Source organism: Taudactylus pleione, unplaced genomic scaffold, assembly GCF_031769625.1.
Source record: "Taudactylus pleione unplaced genomic scaffold, aTauple2 ptg000086l, whole genome shotgun sequence".
Taxonomy (NCBI): Eukaryota; Metazoa; Chordata; class Amphibia; order Anura; family Myobatrachidae; genus Taudactylus; species Taudactylus pleione.
Window position 1 is genome coordinate 14,609,167 of NW_028284488.1, and position 18,368 is coordinate 14,627,534.

General features: G+C 41.9%; 1 protein-coding gene across 1 annotated transcript in view; it reads right to left on the minus strand.

Moving 5' to 3' along the window:
* ITIH5 (inter-alpha-trypsin inhibitor heavy chain 5) overlaps positions 1–18,368 on the minus strand; it is a 137,929-nt gene that overhangs the window by 10,797 nt on the left and 108,764 nt on the right. The window contains exons 8-9 of the mRNA XM_088468910.1: positions 12,545–12,716; positions 7,714–8,023 (exon numbers count right to left, since the gene is read on the minus strand). Of these exons, the coding sequence (XP_088325036.1) occupies positions 7,714–8,023; positions 12,545–12,716 (482 nt within the window). The remainder of the gene's footprint in view (positions 1–7,713; positions 8,024–12,544; positions 12,717–18,368) is intronic.

An 18,368-nucleotide genomic window follows, 5' to 3' on the forward strand; every position in this document is an offset into this window, starting at 1 on the left:
GTACTTATATTATGTTAAGGTTTGTTTTAACCATACAACAAGGACATTCTACATAGCAAGCTACAGTTAATTTTTCATATTACTACAGATATAAAATAAAAGGTTCGGCATGGCATATACTGTATCTACATGTACATTATATATATATATATTATACACATATATATATATCAAAATACAATAGAAAGAGAGTGCTCTATGGCGCAGATAAAAACACTTTTTAATAACACGCAAATTTGTTGAAAGCACTCATCAGCAATGGTGCCACTCGTACCATATAGAAAACAGTGTGGGCTGGTTACCACGTGGTGTAAAGGTATACGTTTAGGAAGCCGGCGGACGGAGTACCAACCGCCGGCTTCCCGACAATTTAATCCCGATGAGGGACGAATGACAGACGTCTAAATCTAGATGCCTGTCATTTTACCGACGCTGGGAGACCAGAGCCTGGCATCCCGATCGAGCGGATGCCGGGTGTCGCAGCGGACAGCCGCTGGTGGGGGGTTAGGGTTAGGTTTAGGGCTCCCGGGGGGGACTTAGGGTTAGAGAGGGTTAGGGTTAGGCACCCTCGTGGGGAGGTTAGGGTTAGACACCCCCCTGGGGGACTTAGGTTTAGGCGGCAGGGAAGGGGGGTTAGGTTTAGGCACAGGGGGGGAGGTTAGGGTTAGGCACCCTAAAGGAGGGTTAGGGGAAAAATAGGTTAGTTTATACTTACCTTTGGGATGATCGGGATTTCCTCCTCTGTCGGCCAGCCGCTGTCGGGATTTGAACCGCCGGCCAGGGGTCCAGCGGTAATTCATACCGATTCCGTTGTAAATATAGATACTCCACCGGACTGTCTCCAACTAACGTCCCAGGATCCGTCAGGTTCACATACCCCGCCGCTGGACACTGGCAGCAGGCGCCGCTGGTCAGACCACTTCAGTCCTGGACACACTGCCAAGGAAGCCGGGGATCAGTTCCGTGTGCGTCGCAAGGCCCCGCCTAACGCGTTTTAACATGGAGTTGGTCAGAGGGCTGGGCTTTCGTGATGTAGCAGGCTCATTTATAAAAGGCAAGCTAGCCAGTCAGTGTGGAAATATACATCCACACCCATATCAACACCCGGAACGATCGTGTCTGGTGTATGTTTAGTTACTACAAAGAGGATTTTTTTGGAGACTGTCACTCAGTACTAGCCCACACTCAACTTACATTAAAAACCATCTTTTGTTTTTGCAAACAATGTTGATATACAGCGATCAATATAAACCTATAAATGATTTTTTCTACACAGGATCAATACCTCAAAAACAATGGATTAAAGGAATTAGAAATCAAGAGACATCAAAAATCAAAAAGAAGGATACCAGCTAATACAATACACATTCATTTAAACATCTCTTATAAAGGGAGTTATTTCTATCCCCTCATTAAGACCCTTCGGTATCAAAGTATCTAGGGCCAGAATCCAATATGTCTCTCTTTTTATTACTACTATGATGATCCTGAAAATGTCTTGGGAGACTGTGATTCATTAATTTATTTCAGGATCATAGTAGTAATCCTGATGTCTTGAAATTTAAGGGCATTGAGAAACTGAATATTAGTAATCGTGGTGGTGACTGGGACAGAGACCTAATAAATAGAGAGACATATTGGCATCAGCCAGGCACAAATCATAATAGGCCTTTTGTGGTTCTCCAGACAGGAAGGGTGCCACAAGACTTGCCCACTGTTCCTTGGGCCAACTCTCCCTTTTTGCGGTTCTCTCAAAGGCCGTAAAATATGCTTCCACATCATCACTCTTGTTATCTTTTGCAGAAAGTGACTGGCCCGTATGGAGCGAGTGTAGTTTGGAAGTCCAGTGGAAGCATCTCCAGACCGGACTACTAACTGTTGTACCACGTCTTTTAAGGCCTGGCGGGTTTCCTCTATGGCAACTTGTTGCCTCAGGGCTTCCTCCATGTCCACTAGTCGCACTTTCGTAGATTCCTGCTAAGCTCTGGTATTTTTCTGCTGAGCTCTATTAGTTTCCTGCTGAGTTTTTTTAGTTTCCTGCTGAGTTTTTTTAGTTTCCTGCTGAGTTTTGTTAGCTTGGAGTAAGGCCTTAACAATGTCCTCCATGTTGTCTGTTGGTGTAGGTTTGTAGCAAAACCTGGCATCTTCTCTAAGCATCTGTCGATGCCACCTTCATGGACTTCACAGAACACAAGTTGATACCCAACACAAAAAATTGGTGTCTGCCACTTTAAATTTTAAATGTAGAATTTTTCATCTTGCTGCATGTCCAGTGTGCATTTTTCTGCATTCTCCATCCATTGTGACACATTCGGGATAGGAGTCCCTCTCCTGGGGTAGATGGACTCCCTCTTTACACACACAGCAGCCAAGGAAACAGGACACAAGTCTGGGGTTCTTGTACCAAACACATAAACCAAAATAATACAATAAACAAAACCCTAGCCCGTCTGGGCACTAACTAAAGCGTGGGTACCCTCACTACTGCCCTTGCCATCAATAACAGCATGTGCACAGTACTTACAGGGTAATCATACAGTTTCTCTGGACATGCTAGCCTGCATGCCTACTTCCCCAGGTGTGAGACACAAACAAACCATGCTAATCTTAGCCATTTCCAGCTGCAAGCCCTAATGAGCCTGTTACCAGGCTGAAAGGCTCAAAACCTGGAGTGGCCTGTGGATGGAGCCCTCCCTCTCCTCACACCCACACCCCCAGAACCCAAACCGGCTTTTCCAAAAGCCGATACTCTGTTCTGTTTACAAAACAGACTTCTCCTGGGGTTTTTTAGAACACATAGGCCAAAACCTAGGACAAATGTACCTGCCACTGACCACTTTACCAGTGCTTCTATCACAATATATATATAAATATTCAGATTGCAGGAGTCTACTCCTGTGTTGTTTGCCCCCAGATGTGAATGGCTGTGTAAGCTCCTGAAGCTTGAGGACACTAGGCCTGATTCAGAGATGTACGCAATGCCATTTTATTTTATGCAGATTGAGTAATTGTTTGCCAATGCGCATGTGTGTAAGCTGCACTGCGCATGCGCAATGATTGGTGTGCGATTATGCCTGTACAGAGGATTCATTTGCAAAATGAGTGACAGGTAGTCAGCGCTTGGGGAGGTAACTGGGGTTTCAAAGCAATTGCAGCCGTGTCTGACTGTTTTAAATGCTGTTTCATGGGCGTCATTAAATTAGCCATTGCGATCTCCTTCACTGCATGAGAGCTCTCTGCCTGTCATGAGAACTGCAGTGTTTACGGCTGGTCAGACTTGCTGTATGGCTGCCCGATCTGCATCAATGTTACCAATGTTTGCGCTGTTGTACATCGTCAGATGGATATGAGAAGGCAGCAGTGGGCGGGACGCTGTGCTTGGCTGTGCTCTGGAAGGCATTAGCATATTTTAGCAACTGTGATCCGTAAGAAAATGCAGTTGCGATTGCATTAGCGTACATCTCTGAATCAAGCCCACTATTTGTTGTTGAATGTCATTGATCAGCTAAAAGGGTGCTCTAGATTATGTTGCCCATGTGAGTGAGGCATAAGATACAGAGGACAGGACAGAATTTTGTATCTTGGTCATGGTTGCTGTAGGGATGCAGGTAAGGGATCCCTACTCTTCTGCTAGTGAAACGATTATTTTAAATTAGATAAGCAATATTTTCCAATAAAGACTGATCTCACTTAAAAATTCTCTGAGTACAAATGATTTTGTGGACACACAATTTTAGTGATCTGATTTTGTATTTAAAAAGCTTGTGCATCACGTAACTAAAAAGTGTACATGAAATTAGGTGATATATTAGACGGAATCGGTATGACATACCGCCGGACATAAGCCCGGTGGATGTAATACTGACGCCAGAAGGCAGAAGACTGAAGATCCTATGAGTAAGCTGTCTAAGTGAAACGCGCGTCAGGAGACATGCGGCATACGCTAATAAGTGTGTGCTATGTTTTTTATGAAGTATTAACTTTAAACCACTATGAAAGTGTGAATACATTGCCGATAAGGGTGTCTGTTAGATAGGTGGACACAATAAGCGGGCGCACGTGTACTGAAGAAACCTTTGTATATCTCAGTTTATTAGCCAGTATAGATGATAGTGTGAGAGTTATACGGAGGAACACCACGTGCTAAACCTGTAATTTCACCTGAATTATTAACCATTAGAGGAAATGTGCAGTATTTACTAAAAATCTGTATCATCATTCCACATGATTATCATGGGATTGTGAAATATATTAATTAAGAGGGATGTATGTACAGACAAATAGCTATAATTAGTGGGCATATATAAAATGATACAACTTATATGGACACCTTGTTGTCAATTATATACAATTTAAGTACAACAAACCTGCTATAGTTAAATTGTTTTAGGAGGGATGTGAGCTTAGATAAGCAGGCATAACAAATGGACACATGCCTACTAATGCAACTTGGTTGCCAATATCACATATAGTCTATGTGCTTAATTTGGAATTTTTAAATGGAATGATGCCATAGCGATTAACCTTCAGTTAATTCATATAATAAACATATTTGGTGCTTTCCTTTATATCTTGCGCTTATGATTCCTAATGATATTGTGTTAATGAACACTAGGTGACAGTGCTAATTACATAATTTTCGGGATATGCAACAATCTCTAAGTAGCAACTGTACCCTTTAATGATATGGAATCAGCAAAATTAGTTAAGAGTCACAATATAGGTGGGATTTGCAATAATTCCTAAGTGACACATGTTTCTTTCCCTTCTAAGCACAGGAGCTGTGTGATACTATATAAGTCCAGTTTGGGATTTATCTCTTATTTCCTAATTAGTGTAATTGTATGTTCTCTTTATGACATAGTCTGAAGTGAAATTTGCACAAATATTAAGCAACTGTATATACATTTTTTCTAACAGACTATGATATTCACACCCTCTATGTCTGTAACACATACCTTCCCATTGAATGATAGAATTTGACATTGATGGTTTACTAAAACTCAGGATATTCTTCTTGTACTGTTATATGAAAATCTAATCTTTTCATACATATATCAATTTGAGATGTCCTCAGGTCTACAGACACCTGAATGATTTATGAATATTATATAATTGATTAAAGAACATTAAACACAGGAGACTCATAGTGGTTAGATTTGTTTAATTGAATCTTAATATCACATTGTTTATTATTATGACACTTTGTTATGTTTGTTTTTTCTATATTTCGCGGACAAATATTTTAATTGAAATACCAATAAAGGTTACATTTTAACTGACAACAATTTCCTTATAACAGTCGACAAATTGTCTGCTGAAATGTTTCAGTAATAAGTCCATGAGTGTCCCATAAAGGAATTACTTTTCTCCTTTGAATTCATTGAGACTGAAGATCTCGACAGGGTAAGTATTTTAACTATCCCTAACCGTCTCCCCCCCCCCTCACCCTCCCTTAGGGGTGCCTAACCCTAACCTCCCCCCTAATGCCTAGCCCCAACCTCCCCCCAGGGGTGCCGAAACCTAACCCCCCTACCCGCACCCTAACCCCCCAGGGGGTGCCTAACCCTATGTCCCCCCAGGAGCCCCAAAACTTAACTCCCCCCCTGCGACTGTCCACTCCTGACGCACGGCTTACCTTCGTTCATTATGCTGGGCGTCGAGATTTCGGCGGGTGGATAATGATAGGCGGCGGGATTTCGACGGCTATCATTTGTCCAATGCTGGGATTTCACAGTCGGGCAGCCGGCATTTCGACCACCGGCTTCCTGACCGCATACCTATTAGACGATTTGTCGTTTTAAGGCAAATTGGAATAACATCATCCACACTGCATAGTGTGTATGCTTAATCACACGTTCATGTGCGTCGTTCATCGCATCTACAGATGTGAAGTGCTGCATGTCAGGTGGGAAGATGTCATGAATGATGTGGTGCACATATATTGTATATTTGTCCAATCTTTCCTCTGAAGACATTACCTGAACTGTCAGTGATCTACACGATGATTGTATAGTGTGTACAGGAGAAAAGATTAATTGGATACAAAGCTCTGACATGATATACTCTGCCGTCGTTGAGCAGAGTGCATAGTGTGTAGACTCTCTATCTCATGTTCTGGGATGAAGGGAAATTGGAGCGACCATCTCGTCTTTTGTACGTCGTATTGATGTGTACCCCAGCCTTTGTTTTGGATATCAGCTCCACTTTGACTGCACCGATATCATAGGTGTGCCCATAATCTTGCAGCTGAATTCTGCAGCTAGTGCTCACATAATGGTACAGGTGAAAAGGGGATTTAGCAAGCTGCTGATTTCCTGCGGTTTTGGACTCAGAAATGTGAAATGTCACTGTTATTAAATGCAAAACATGCTTGTTTTGAGTAAATCTAGGCCAAGGTCTGTATGGCCCTGTGGGGGTATCAGTGCTAAATGTACAGTACATCTGTGCTGACTGTGCATAAAACATTTCATAGTGCTCTGCAGAAATATATAAGACAATTGGCTTTCAGTTTGCATCATATTGTAAATATTTATGAACAGTATAAAAGAAATCTGGGCTCATATTCGGCTCCTCTGCAGATGTATCCCCTTTTGGTTTTGTAAGTTTATGTACTGGACAATAACTATTAATAACATTCAAGTTGCTTTAACCAGAGCCAAGTTATATACTGGGGTCAGAGCAGCTTCTGGAACAATACACTAGACTGGGAAATGGGCAGGAAAAGATACACTTGGAAACCTGTTGTTTGTAAAGTCGCAGCAAGTCATTTGCAATATCCTCTGGCAAATATTTAGTGAACTACTAATTTGTCAGACAAATAATATGATTAGGATATTTATTATAAAAAGTTTTACTGTTATGTTTTGTATTGCTTCAGATTTCTATAGATTTTATAGTTACAATTAAAATTTTGACCAGTGAATTATGACCACTCCCAGCTGTTTTCTATATTCCTTTTAGCTTTTTAATAAATATTTCACTTTACATATAATGTTGTAAAGGACACGCTGATCTCACCTAACACTGACAGGTATGGAACCTTCCCTAAGTCCTTTTCTCTCCATACATAGCTGTAACATGACAAGCAAATGCATATAATATGCTAATAATTACCATATCCACCAAACCACAATTTGCTGCCTTAAATAAGTTAGACAATGAAGTAAATGACTGATGTATTACTTTGGTTTTAGTGCAGATTTGCACCTTGTTTGAGCAATGTAGTAAGTGATCCTCAGTACCTCACTGACCTATTGAACACTTGGGGCAGAGGCATTGCATGAACAGCATTAGTTACAGATATTCACCTATATGCTGAGTTTTATGCAGATGTCCCCTATCCATATGCTTCTTTTCATAGCCACCATCATTATCAGTCCATTATCAGTGCGTGCTTGCACCAGCCCTATACCTGGTGCAATAGATCAGTCTGAAAACAGGCATAATTATAACTCTGCATAGTCTGCAAATCCATCAACTCTCCCTCACGGAACTTATCCTATGTACGAATGCCCTGTAACCACCCAGTTATGTCCCTTCTGCCGCAAGTGGAGATGCAACTTCAGTTCAACTCCAGAGCAGTGCGAAAATACACAAAATACATCCACAGAACTGACTTGTGTTCAACTGTAACATCAGCCCCATTACCTAAAGATGTTCATTGCAATATTCAGTATATATGTCATGAAGGCTACAGCCATTAGCACATACCCTTTGAGCTGAAGTGCTGCATCCTCATCTTCACTGATCCGACGCATCATACCACAGTTCTCCAGAGACAATTTCTCTAGCAGATGGAAATCCACATCATTGCCAATGCCAATGCTGAAGAGACAGAATTTTTCCTGTATGGCATTCTTGGTATTGCTTAGGATTTGCATAGACTGTACCTCCCCAACAGTGGGCCGTCCATCAGTTAGGAATATAACCAGTGACACACTCCGCTCCTGCTTGTCATTATTAGCGAGGTAACCATTCAGGAGATTTGATGCAACCTGGATACCTCCATTTATATTTGTACCTAAAACATATATATTTTCTGAGATTTTGCAACTCTTCTGATGAATAGCATTTCATGCTGCAATAAGCAATTGGTCACATACTAAAACATTACTGCCTCACAGAACTGAAGTTGTGAGTTCAATTCCCACAACAGCCCTGGCTGGAGCTTGTACATTCTGAAACTCTGGTTTCCTCCCACAATCCAAAAGTATACTGGTAGGTTAATTGGCTCTTGACATAAATTAAGTCTGTGTGTATACATGTGGTAGAGAATATAGGGTAGGGACCAATGTAAATGGACAAATATTCTTTGTAAAGCGCTGAGGCATATGTATGCACTATATAAATAGGTGATAAATAAAAAAAAAATCTATATACACATAATGGGGATTATTCTGAGGCGGGAGCAAAGCAAAAAAAGCAAGTAACAGGGCTTAAAAGCACCCTGTGCCAGCCCCCTTTCAACATTATGTCTTGACACAAAGGGGGCTAGACCACAGCACCCACAAGTGCAATAGAGAGCAGCTGTACACATGCAGGGTGCCTGCCAGAAGTAATGGGACATAGACGGTGCTGCTCACAGAGCTCTGCCCTGGGCACCGGTTGCATACCCATAGAAATGGCTCTGGCAAGTAACTTTGCAAGTAACTTTGGGTCTGGAACAACCCATGGTGCAATGCAAAGGGTGCAATACATCTATTTATTTTATTTATTATTTTTAAATTTGCATGCAGGGTAAATACTGGCTGCTTTTTCAGGAAGCCCACAGATGCTGGACAGCTTTATTTTAACACTGTAATTTAGATTAGAGTTTAGACACACCCTTCCCAAATCCAAATCTCTCTGCATATTATAAACGGGATGTAGTCAGGATACTGGCGGCCACTATCCCGGCTGCTGAAATCCCGACACTAAAAGCCTGACATGGGACTAAAGATATGCGTCAAAATCCCGACACCCGGCATACCAAATGAAGGTAAGCCGGGTGTCTTAGGTTCTAGCCATGGGGGGGGGTTCGGTTAGGTTAGGGGCTCCCGGGGGGACTTAGGGTTAGGCACCCCCCGGGAGGGTTAGGGATAGGCTAGGGGAAGGGGGTTAGGGTTAGGCACCCCCGGGGAGAGGTTAGGGTTAGGCACCCCCCCCGGGAGTGCTAGGTTTAGGGTGCAGGAAGGGGTGGTTAGGTTGCTGTCGGTATTTCATCTGGGGGCTATTCAGCCACCGGCTTTACATACTGATTCCATTTTAAACCTACCCCACCAGCATCGTGGTTTTGCCGAGGTGCACAGTTACTTGCTCTTTTGTGCTTTGCTACCAACTCAGAATCAGCTCTATTGAGGGGTTCTTGTAATGAAAAACTGGATGTGGAAAGCCACAGTGTAAAAAGCAATGGTGCTTAAATCTGTGTGTTAGAGTTATTGTGTCATCTCAGCGTGCTTTTTCCCTGGTCAGACCGCCCTAATCCCTGATGGCCCCCACACATGACTACCATTGGTGCAAGGGCTGCAGCTGATATGAGGTCCAAAGCTGAGGGGGGCCCAATCTTCCTTGTTAAAGTTACATGTGTTGTATACAGTTTTCACTATTGGGTGGTACATAGGAGCTCTTACTAACTTTTGCTATGGGTCCTTCAAATACCTAGTTACACCCCTAGCACAGCCTATGCCCCCCCTCTGTGTGGCTTGTCGACTACAGTGAGAGGTCTCTGGCCCTGTTTTGGCTGTGTCTAGCATTTATTTCTTCATGGTGGCTGACCCCTCTCCAGAGCCGGTACAAGGTTTCCGGGCGCCCTAGGCAACATTTCATCAACCGCCCCTGCTCCCTCCAATTCATAATATGCAACGCATCTGTCTCCCCATTTAAGTAACATGCCACACAGCAGTGTCCCAAATTCATAATATACTATATAGAATATTACACACAGCACAGTGCCAAAATCATCTGCCTAAAGTTGCCTAATGGTAGCACCGGCCCTGCACCTCTACAGGGAACAGCTGCTCTATTTTATGTCCTGCTGATGTCAGCTGGGATATGCATCCTGCTTTAGCGGGCTCAACTGTTACTAAGACAAGTGCAGGCCCACAGCTAGTCAGGGCAAGGCTCTGATCAGCCTCATCTCCCTCATGTGTGAATGGCTTCCCACTTGTTCCGCCAACAGAGCATATTACACCAGGAGATGCAGCAGATAGTTTGTCACCTACCCTGAGTCTGGTGGTGCAGTCCTGATTTTAGGAAACTGATCAATACAGTAAGGACTTTATGCTAACTGCGAGGACAGTGAGGAGGTATGTTCTGCTTCACTCTGCTCTCATAATCTGCTTCTGCTAGCCATGATGTGGGTGCTCTGAGCAGAGTGCCAGTGACATCATCAGTAGGTGTTCCTTCCCATACAGAGCAGCAGAAATGGAATATGCTGTGAAGGCCAGCGTCCTCCTCCACTGGGCACCACAACCAGAAAGAACATATGACAAGGGGGGGATGGTGACTAGGAGGGAGTGCAGAAGGTAACTGTCACACTGTGCATGTGAAGTGCAGCCTTGGCACATGCACATTAGCAAAATATCGCTACACATTGTCCGACATCGACATTTCGTGCATCAGGTCCTAATCTTTGTCATACAAGTCATGGTAGGATATATTATATTAACCATGTTTGGAAACATGCACCCATAGTGAACAGTAATTCTATGTCCCGCATATATATAATTAAGTGGAAACAAATCATATTGTTAAAGGTAAACAATATTTATAGCTGTCTATAATATCATACCTCACAATACGAGTGAGGTAAAAGTCGGGGTTCGGCGCCCAAAAAGAGGGAGTGGCCTTAATCCATGTCAATGTTTTCATCACTCTGGGGGAGTGCAGAGCACTCTCGGAGAAGCTCAGCGTCCCCCATGCTCTCTCTGTACTGTTAAGATGCTGTGCGCATATGAATGGCATCTATTCATGCAAAGCAGCAGTATGAGAGGGCTCCCCCCCACTCCAATGAGACACTGCAACCTGCCAGTGGGACAAGTGTTTTTATACCACTCACAGGGGCAATGTCAGAGTTGTAAGCAATACCGTTTGTAGATGTTTTTTGAGAGTTTTAGCACTGTGCAGGCTCCTTGGCCGAGTGTATGCTGATACGAGATGTTCAGAGTTGTACATTATTTGTGGCTGAATTGGTGTAACAATGGCCACTCTATCTCTCTCCATGGTTTGATACAACTCCCCCAGAATGATAAATCCTGGCCTGACATTCCATGAGTAATCCCAGTCCATGAGCCTGACCAAACATCTTGTGCAAACAAGGAACTGCAGGACCTTATGTGTGGCTCTTCTCTCATGACTCCGGTTATCAGCACTAGGAAACTTTTATGTTTGGACATTTGTATAGGACATGGATCATGTTAGAGTGGGGTGTCAGGGGAACTACTAAGGGCCGTTTGGAGAAAAGTTTGCGCATTTCGCCTGTTTTCTACTTTTTTCCATATTCAATTCCAGGACATTTACGCCTACGTGAGAACTTTACATGGAATAATAGGCAAAAAAGTTTCTCCACATATAGGTAGGCGAATTGGAAGTGCAAAATGGCTATTTTGGGGTGCAAATGTGGGGAATTGATCCAGAACCCTTTGGGCACCCACCCTAATGATTAATCAGTCAAACAAAACTTAAAAAAAATTAATTTAAAACGAAAATGTAAAAAGTTTTGGAAAATTTGTAAAAAGTGGGGAGTCCGGTATTTGGTGGGCTATATGGATGAGACAGGTGTTTTTGAGATTGTTGGAGGCTGCAGCAGGTGTATTTTAAATTTTTTTTTTTAAATCTTCAGTTTAGAGACATCAAAATATACTAGCAACCATTTTCGCAAAACAGCACTTTTCGTGGCTACTTTAATTTGCCCTAAGTAGTATAAAAGGTCATGTTCTATTAATTTGTGACATAACTTGTTGGTTTAGGGCAATGTCTGGCAGATCAGAAGTATGGCAAAAATCAGGAGTGCTGGGAGGTTCATTGTGTACATTGAGTGTATACTTTCTTTAACTGTAGACAGCTGATTAGTACAACTCCTCTTGTTCTGTATCTGTATATAATTCTCAATTAGTAAGAAATTTTAAATTTAAATGAACATAATCATACCCAGTGATCTGGGGATTTAGTCAGGATCCCTAAGGTCAGGATGCCGATGTTCAGGTTAGGGGGAATCTTAGGGTTAGTATTAGGGTTAAGGTTAGGCTACTGGAGGGGAGGGTTAGGGTTAGGCTGCGGGATTGGATAGTTAGGGATAAACTGCAGGAGGAGTGGGTTAGGGTTAGAATACTTACCTAAATCTGTCAGCATTTTGACCGTCGCGATGTCACTGTCTGTATTCTGTCAGCATACTGACTTTTTTCTGCAGTAACTAAGTTTATTTTAGAATGTAATTGTGAATCCTGTATGCTCAGGGGATATATATGCAATCCTTATGACTTTCTACAACTGTAATCTCACTGTTTGAGTATATGTGTTAGCAGAGGCTTAAACCTGTGGATAATGACAGTAGGAAATTGCTTACCTCCCGTAGGTGACAAGCTGTAGATGAACTTTTTTGCATCCCGGATGTTGTTGGGAGAAACTTTCACAAGCTCGTTTGACTGCCAAACTTTGATTTTATTGTTAAAGCCAATTATATTAAAATGATCATCAGGCCGCAAATCTCGAAGAATAGTAAATAGAGCCTCTTTAGTCTGCAAAAGAAATTACATTCAATTATACACAATGTGACTTGTGATATTTATCCATTTAAAACCCTGGTACCAAGTTTAACAGCTGAAATTAAACCTTGTCATTAAGTGACCTTTCTCATATAAATTGGAGGCTGTGTTTACAAATTTACAGTGAATATACAGTAGATATTACATCACTTTTACACGAACAATCCAACAGTTAGAACTTGCACAATAGCCAGTTATAGAACATGCCCGACATTTCTAACAGTGTACGTCATATTACTTCAGCTTCTGTTACATCAGCACAATTGATACTAATGCTTTCCCTTTGCCATGTAACACAGTATTATAACTTACGGTTCCTTGTATGGTCCAAAATGTTTTGATTTTTACAAGTTTAAAATGCCAATCTAATTCCTCTACACTCTGTGTCACACTGAGGTGTATATTTACTAAAGTGCAGGTTTTTAGAAGTGGAGATGTTGCCCATAGCAACCAATCATATTCTAGCTATTATCTTCTAGAAGGTGCAAGATAAATGTCAAGTAGAACCTGATTGGTTGTTATGGGCAACATCTCCACTTCTAAAAACCCACACTTTAGTAAATATAACCCCTAAATGTCCAGATAGATCAGTCCTGCTTGTTTTATGCATTAATAATAGATTTGGGAAATCAGAAAAGTGAAAGTCCTTATGGTAGCCACATAAGGGATAAACATGTCACACAGCCAAGAAGAAATTATCATGACCCATTTCCAAATTTGCTACAAATGCAGGTTATCAAGCTGGATAAGAATACCGGTTCAACATTACACTGGGAGTACTCGGGGGCCACACCCCAAAGAGGCCTGTGTAACCAGTGTGTTAAATAATTAATTTCTACATAGACATATAAGTTTGTAACACACAACCCTTGCTAGGCCCCATTGAGGTGTGAAGAAGATCATTGTATTCATATAGCTGCAGTCTGCACATACTGGTTAGATATAACCTGTTGGGATCAAATAAGACATAATTTGAGGGGCCCTAGCTTGTACCTGTCACTATCAGAGATGTATAATGAGCCATTCATATCTTACATGGTCTTATCAGCAGACAGTGAGCCACATTCCAATGGAGTGACCAATGTAAGATGTGTGGAGATGCTAAGCATTATTGGAGATTCCCTACACAAAGGGGCTTTGGAAGAGTTTATCTCCAGACATTAGGACACGTCATTACTGTATTTCTTTGTCTGGTAGTATATGTTAGTGTTTACGGAGCATGTACAAGAGAGATATGTTTGGCCAATGCTATGTTGTACCAATCAGTGGATACCTAGTATATAACTAATATGGGCTTAATATCCGGAAAGCCACCACCCCATTTTAGGTTTTATAAATCAAGATTTACACAAAGGCTCTTAGCTCGTGCATGGATCTCAGACTGCATTAAGATGCCTGCAATGTAAATTGAACTACCTGGGCATTGTGAAATGAGGGCTCCCCAGAGAAGATAAGATGAAGTACATCTTATGTTGGAGATGATGAATTACCGGTGTCATCTGAATACATAGACAAAAGTTGAGTATACTTTGTATGTTGTTTGTTAAATGTTCGTTTGTTACTTGTAAATAAAGTGTGTTCATTTGTACTCACTCAAATGGTCACGTGTCTGTACTATTCATTTCGATCAGAACGAAACCCACCTTTATGCAGCCTGTTAGTGTGGTCACCAGATGACTTTGTAGACACATTGACAGGGCTCATCTGCTGACTGTATTTATGAGTATTTTAATTGAATCATTCTTGTTTTCGAGATGACAATGTGGATTGGGCCAAGTCACGATGGACGGGATGTACTACTGCTGTTTTCAGAGATTTGGCCGCATTTCCCGTATGGACCAAGCTCAGAAATGTGTTACTTTCCAGAGCTTGGACCTGGTGGGCAACACTATCTGTAGATGGCATTGCCCAATACAAGCCTTGTGCACTGTGCACCGAGAGGAATACAATGCCAGCGGGAATCCCCTGCGACGCACACGTCATACGACGCATGCACAGAAGGACTCCCGTGTCAAAAACCAGGAAGACCTTTTTTTCCAAAGGACGGCTCTTTTTGGAATTCTAGGTACATAAGTACGTTATTAACACCGGTATGTACCTGATAATTGGTACAGGTATGTACTCGATAAGTGTAACGCATCCAAAATGCGATGTGTAGTACATCCGGCCCAATATGCATTATATATATTTTTTCCCTATTGCTCATAATAGTTGTGCATATATGTGATTACTTTGTTCAGCTCAATGCAGTATAGTTACAAGGATGGCATTCTGCTTGAGGCATTGTTTTACAGGCGTCTGTTCTTTCAGCACTCACACTTCATCTTGTCATGTTTCTCTGTTCTTTCAGCTTTATACAAAACTTTCTGTAATAATAACATAATATAATGAGTGTTGTTGTTGTGCTTTATTTACATTAGGTGTGCTAATGATGTCAGCTTGGCTTCTAAATTAACTTGGTATTCATCCAAATCCAATATGATAAAGTAGTATCTGAAGTATGCGTGTTTCTGTAATTATAAACTTTCCATAAATCCCTTTTCTCTCTGATTAGCATGCAAGGAGGAGATAAAGAATTAACAAGTTTTGTTTCATACAGATGAGTGTGAATACAAAGGATTACTTGTCTGAGTATGATGTTCCACATTTCTACCCATGAACTGTCGCCAACTTAAGATCTTCTTTAACAAAGAGAAATCACTTGATTCAACCCCGTCCATTAAATGTCACTTCAGTAATAAAGGGCATTATGGCATGAGAACAGCATGTATCAGTGGGCTTTTTCATCAACACACTTACATAGAAATCCATTAGTAAATTGTGCCGTCACTTAATAAATATCTGTGTTTGTCCTACTTAACATTCTGTTTAAAATTAGGCCCTGCAGTTCCTTATAAGTTATGATATACGTTTGTATTGGTTTATTTCAGATTACTGAGCCAGTTTTACTCCCAATCATCATCCTCAGTGTACACTTAACTCCTGCCATGTTTTAGGTGCAAGCGATAAGCCTCCTAGCAGGCATAGCTGTACTTGCATATGAATTCACACAACATACGTGTGAAACCATACAGTGTGATTGAAGCATGATAACAGCTCGTGTGATCCATCACCCCCTTTCTGTGTCATTGTCACACTGCCTTACAGTTTATTGCCATTTGTGGTTCCTATGTGAAGGTTAACATAAGTTATTGTATGCCATGAACATTTATGTTAATTGTTGTATAAGTTAGATAAGTTATTCTTAAATGTTGCCAGGTGGAATGTTTAATCAGAGATAAGGGGCCTGGGGTAATAAAATTAGAGTATGCAGATTCTGGGGGAGATCTATCAAATCTTGAAGAGAGATAAAGTGGAGAGAGAGTACCAACCAATCAGCTTCTGACTGACATTTTGCAGGCTGTGTTTGAAAAATGTCAAGAGCTGAGTGGGTGACACATTATCTCTCTTCACTTTATCTCTCTCCGAGGTTTGATACATATCTCCCATAATACTATCAATCTTTTCATGTTTAGCCAACAAAGTCACAGGGTCTATTCATGAAGTAGTGGAAAGCCCTGTTTGACTGAAAACAGAGCTTGTCACTGCTTCTTTTTATTCAGGAAGGGGGTTGGTTACTGTGGAGAAGTTGATGATTTCTCCAGCAGTGCCTCCCCACCATGTCTGGATCCCTTCCCCATACAGTAGTATGGGGAAAGCGATTCATGGAACAATGGAAAGCTCAGCTTTCGGTTCTTCCGCTGCGTACAGATTTGCCATCTCAGGATGGCATAATCTGTACTGCGAAATTAAATGAGCAGGGAAGTTGAGTACTTCCCCGTTTTCTGCTCGTCACCCTGTGCTTGCTCCGCCCCCTTTAGACCAGCGTCCTTTACAGCAGGTCTGATGTGACCTGCTGGTCTCAGACACTAGCACGTGGCAGTTGGGGGAAGACATATATCGGAAACCCGATATGTCTGTCTTCGTGCTGCTTCTCAGGAAAGTGGTGGGGCCGTTTACTGGAGGATGTCACTGGACAGGTAAGGCTACCTGAGCGGCTACAAAACATTGCTATATATTGCATCAATGTGATGTGATCTATAGTGATATTTTTCGGTAGCCAGTTCATGTTTTACATGAATTGACACCAGAGTATGCAAGTGCCCTGGATTAGACACCTGGGCACCTTCTCCACAAGGAACTAACTGTCGTCAACTGTCATAGGGGGAGGACACCCAGCATTACGTAATCTATCACAATCTGACTGCTCCTAATTCACCCACTACTAGCTCCAACACTGTGGGAATCATGAAGATGATATAACCAGGGGCGCTGAGAGGGGGGGAGGGAGTGGGTACTATTTACTCGGGTCCGGTGCCGCTCTCCCCCTCCCTCACCCTTCCCTCACAGCGCCCCCCTCCCCAGCGAGCAGCGCCGCTACATGGCTCTGCAAAAATGTTTTTTCTACCGCAATTAGGCCACTCCCCCTTCACCTGGGCCCGGCCGGGCTCTCTACGCCCCTTTATATAACCTGTGTTTTTAACTGTATTGGTGTGTTTTTGGAATGGTGACTAGGAACTTGTGCTTCTGTCACCTGTGTATGCTGTAGCTGCAACAAATCCCATCTATCTGGTGATTGTATATCCACATGTCTGTATTGCCATCTATGGAATAACCTACGTTTTGGTTGCAACAATCGGCCTAGGTGATTTAAATGAGCCCACTAGGACGTGCGGTAGGCTATGCATATGCTGATCTCGAGCAGATAGTAAGAAATTGGGCAAGTACACGTTAACTGCAGGATGTACTAAGGGTAAAATGTGTTCAAAACTCAGAAAACTGCACTTTTCAGTGCTTTAAGGCATTCCCCTAATGAATCAAGCTCCAGAAAGCAAAAGATTCCGAACCTTGTGCCCCATAGGCAGCTTATGGGCTTATTTCCGCAGATTTCTGATCCTTCGTATCAGGAATAGACAAATCCCTCTCTGACTTGCACTTGTGAGTACTTTAAAACGGACAAATCACAACATGTTTAAGTACCTTTATTATGTTACATTAAACTTCATAACTATTATTAAGATTATATAAGATTCTCACCGTATGCTATTTTCTGATTATTACGTAAGTGTGGTTTAATAAGCAGACATCTACCACTAACAGTGCTAGTCAGGTGTGCTGTGCTTGTTTGCCTATATGTAGTCCTTGTGCAGCATTCCATGTGTGACTACGCACCCACACAGCGGAACATATAACACATAACAGGGTCACCACACATAAATATTTTGATGAAGAGTTATAGATTATTTGCTGTCTACAGAGCCATAAAATTCCTCAATAAACTGTGTTTATAATAAAACTACTAATCCCATTCACTCTAGGATGAATTATGTTACACTAATCCAGCATAACAGATTTATAAGAAGTAAGAACACATCAGACTATAGAAATAATGTAAGATAGGTTGCTGTTTACCAGCAATAAGACCAGACAAGAATGAACAGAGCAAGGGAATTCCAGGTGCATTGTGGGTCTCTAATAATAATAATACAACTCCTATGCATGCCTCCTACTAATTTTTACGTTCCTCGGAGTGCAAGTTTAACAGCGTCTTTGTCTTGCTATTTAGTACTTGGTTGCTTTGGGAAT